This window comes from Otolemur garnettii, unplaced genomic scaffold (assembly GCF_000181295.1).
Source record: "Otolemur garnettii isolate 467f Iridium unplaced genomic scaffold, OtoGar3 scaffold00129, whole genome shotgun sequence".
In the NCBI taxonomy this organism is placed as follows: Eukaryota; Metazoa; Chordata; class Mammalia; order Primates; family Galagidae; genus Otolemur; species Otolemur garnettii.
In genome coordinates this window covers 3,125,675-3,127,978 of record NW_003852524.1, presented here as the reverse complement: position 1 = coordinate 3,127,978, position 2,304 = coordinate 3,125,675, and the positions used below count along the sequence as shown (strand labels likewise).

At 39.3% G+C, this 2,304-nt stretch overlaps 1 protein-coding gene across 21 annotated transcripts in view; it reads right to left on the bottom strand.

The window, feature by feature from the left end:
• The window catches only part of ANK2 (ankyrin 2), a 654,255-nt gene that overhangs the window by 469,135 nt on the left and 182,816 nt on the right, over positions 1-2,304 (bottom strand). For 20 of the 21 annotated variants that reach the window (XM_023518165.1, XM_023518155.1, XM_023518163.1 and 17 more), the window contains exon 2: positions 43-85. The exons of the other annotated variant lie outside the window; for it this stretch is intronic. In XM_023518165.1, the coding sequence (XP_023373933.1) occupies positions 43-63 (21 nt within the window). In that variant the 5' untranslated portion in view covers positions 64-85. The remainder of the gene's footprint in view (positions 1-42; positions 86-2,304) is intronic. 21 annotated transcript variants of the gene reach the window in all.

The window sequence follows — 2,304 nt, the reverse complement described above, 5'->3', positions numbered from 1 at the left end:
TTACAGTACTCCTTTAAAGTAATTTTAAAATACCAAAAGTACCTTTTGCAACATGGTGGTCATTTGCAATATCAATTCTTCATATCTCTGGTTCAGTTACTTACCTAAGAGAAAAAGAAAAGAAAATATTAGAAGTCTGAAATCACTTAAATTTATCACTGAGAACGCTTTTTACATTTCGACTAAAAATGCGTTTGTAGTCAGCACTGACAGAGTTCTCTTAAAAAGACACTCTATTATAAATACAAAAGAGCAAAACAGAAAAAATTTAAATATTTCAAGCGTTCAGAAAAAATAAGCAAGTATATGAAAAGTATATGAAAAGTATATAATAAGCAACATATTAATATGTAAGAGGAATACGTTTAGGGAAAGATAAGATGTCTGTTCAATTTTAAGGATCTTTAAGCAACATTGCTAGATTTCAGTCAGTCAAGACAATTGGGAACAAGACGTCTCTTGTCATGCAAATTGTTTTATTTTGTTTTGTTTTTTGGTGAATATGGGGTCTCACTCTCTCCCGTGGGCTGAAGCGGCTCAGTCATAGGTCACTGCAGCCAGGATCTCCTGGGCTCAAGAGCAACTCCTGCCTCAGCTTCCCAACAACTGTTATAATGTCATTCCTCCTTTATTCAAATCTTCATTTTCGGCTTTCAAAGAACATTCTAGTTTTCTTTGCATAGGGTATACATACCCTTTGCTAAACTCATTGTTAAGTATTTATTACTTTTTATAAGAATCATCAACAGACTCTTCTTTCATCTTACACTTTCTCACTGATGTACTAATACTATTAATTTCCACACTTTAATTTTTTTTTTTTAAGAAAGTTTATAGGTTTTTTCTCATGTCGGTAATCCTAGCACTTTGGGAGGACTGTTTGAATCCAGCATTTCAAGACCCCCATCTCTACAAAACAGGAAAAGTTATTGGGAGGTTGAGATGGGAGGATTATCTAACTCCAGGAGTTCAAGGCTGCAGTGAGATATGATCACATCACTGCACTCCAGCCTAGGCACAGAGCAAGACCCTGTCTCAAAAAAGAAGAGGAAGAGGAGGAAGAGGAAGAGGAGGAAGAAGAAGGAGGAGGAAAAAGAAGGAGGAGGAGGAGAAGTAGAAATTTATAGGTTTTAAACAATTTTGGCATTTTTTCCAATTACATAACAATTTTTAAAACTATAAGGAAAATTCAGGAATTCTTCCTCAGGCCACCCATTATACAGGTTAATAGCATTAGGCAGACAGACTGTACTATGCAGAATAATCAGAGGTGACGACAGCGCAGAGAGGAAGATGATTTGCTGAGCCGCATTTCAAAGCTTTGATTTTCCTAGGTACCATCATCTGGAAATTGTGCTGTATCACACAGCACTGTATCACTCCAGCATTTTACACCTTTGCCTTAGGAAACTGTTATCAACCTAAATATTTACCTGAACAGATTTTCAGAGAACATTTACTATATGATTATATTCTTTGACTTTTCTCAGAAGGCTATTTTTTTTTTTTGAGACAGAGTCTCAAGCTGTCACCCCGAGTAGAGTGTGGTGGCATCACAGCTTACAGCAACCTCAAACTCTTGGGCTTAAGCAATTCTCTTGCCTCAGCCTCCCAAGTGTCTGGGACTACAGGCGCCCACCACAATGCCCAGCTATGTGTGTGTGTGTGTGAGTGTATGTGTGTATAGTTGTCATTGTTGTTTAGCAGGCCTAGGCCAGGTTTGAACCAGACAGCCTCGGTGTATGTGGCTGGTGCCGTAACCACTGAGCTACGTAGGCGCCAAGCCTCAGAAGGCTGTTTTAAGTGTGTTTGTGTCTTATGGGAGAAAAGGACAAAGAATGTGAGAGGCAGTTTACCAGGAAGAACCTGGCTTTGGGATCTCCCTGGCCTGGACTCAAGGCCTGGCACAGCTACTAGCAATTAATAATTAGCAAATTACAGGTCCTGCACAAATTGCTGAGACTCTGAGCCACAGTTCTCCTCAAGAAATAGGATTACTTGGAGGATTACTAGCAGGATTTTTGAATGCCTGGCACAAATTTGGTACTCAAGAACTAGTAGGTATTATCATTTACTGACAGCAAGCTACATCATTCTAAGCATTTTACATATATGGGATTAACTCATTTAATCTCCTAATAGCCACATGAGATATTTATAATTATGGAAGAAATAACTATGTATGCTGGTTATTTATTTCGTAGGCGTCCCCAGGATGCCCCTTCCTTCTGTTCCCTTCCCTTCGCTGTGCTGCCCTCCTGTGAGGCTGACCTCTGCGACTTCTCCACAAGCTCCCTTCCCCAC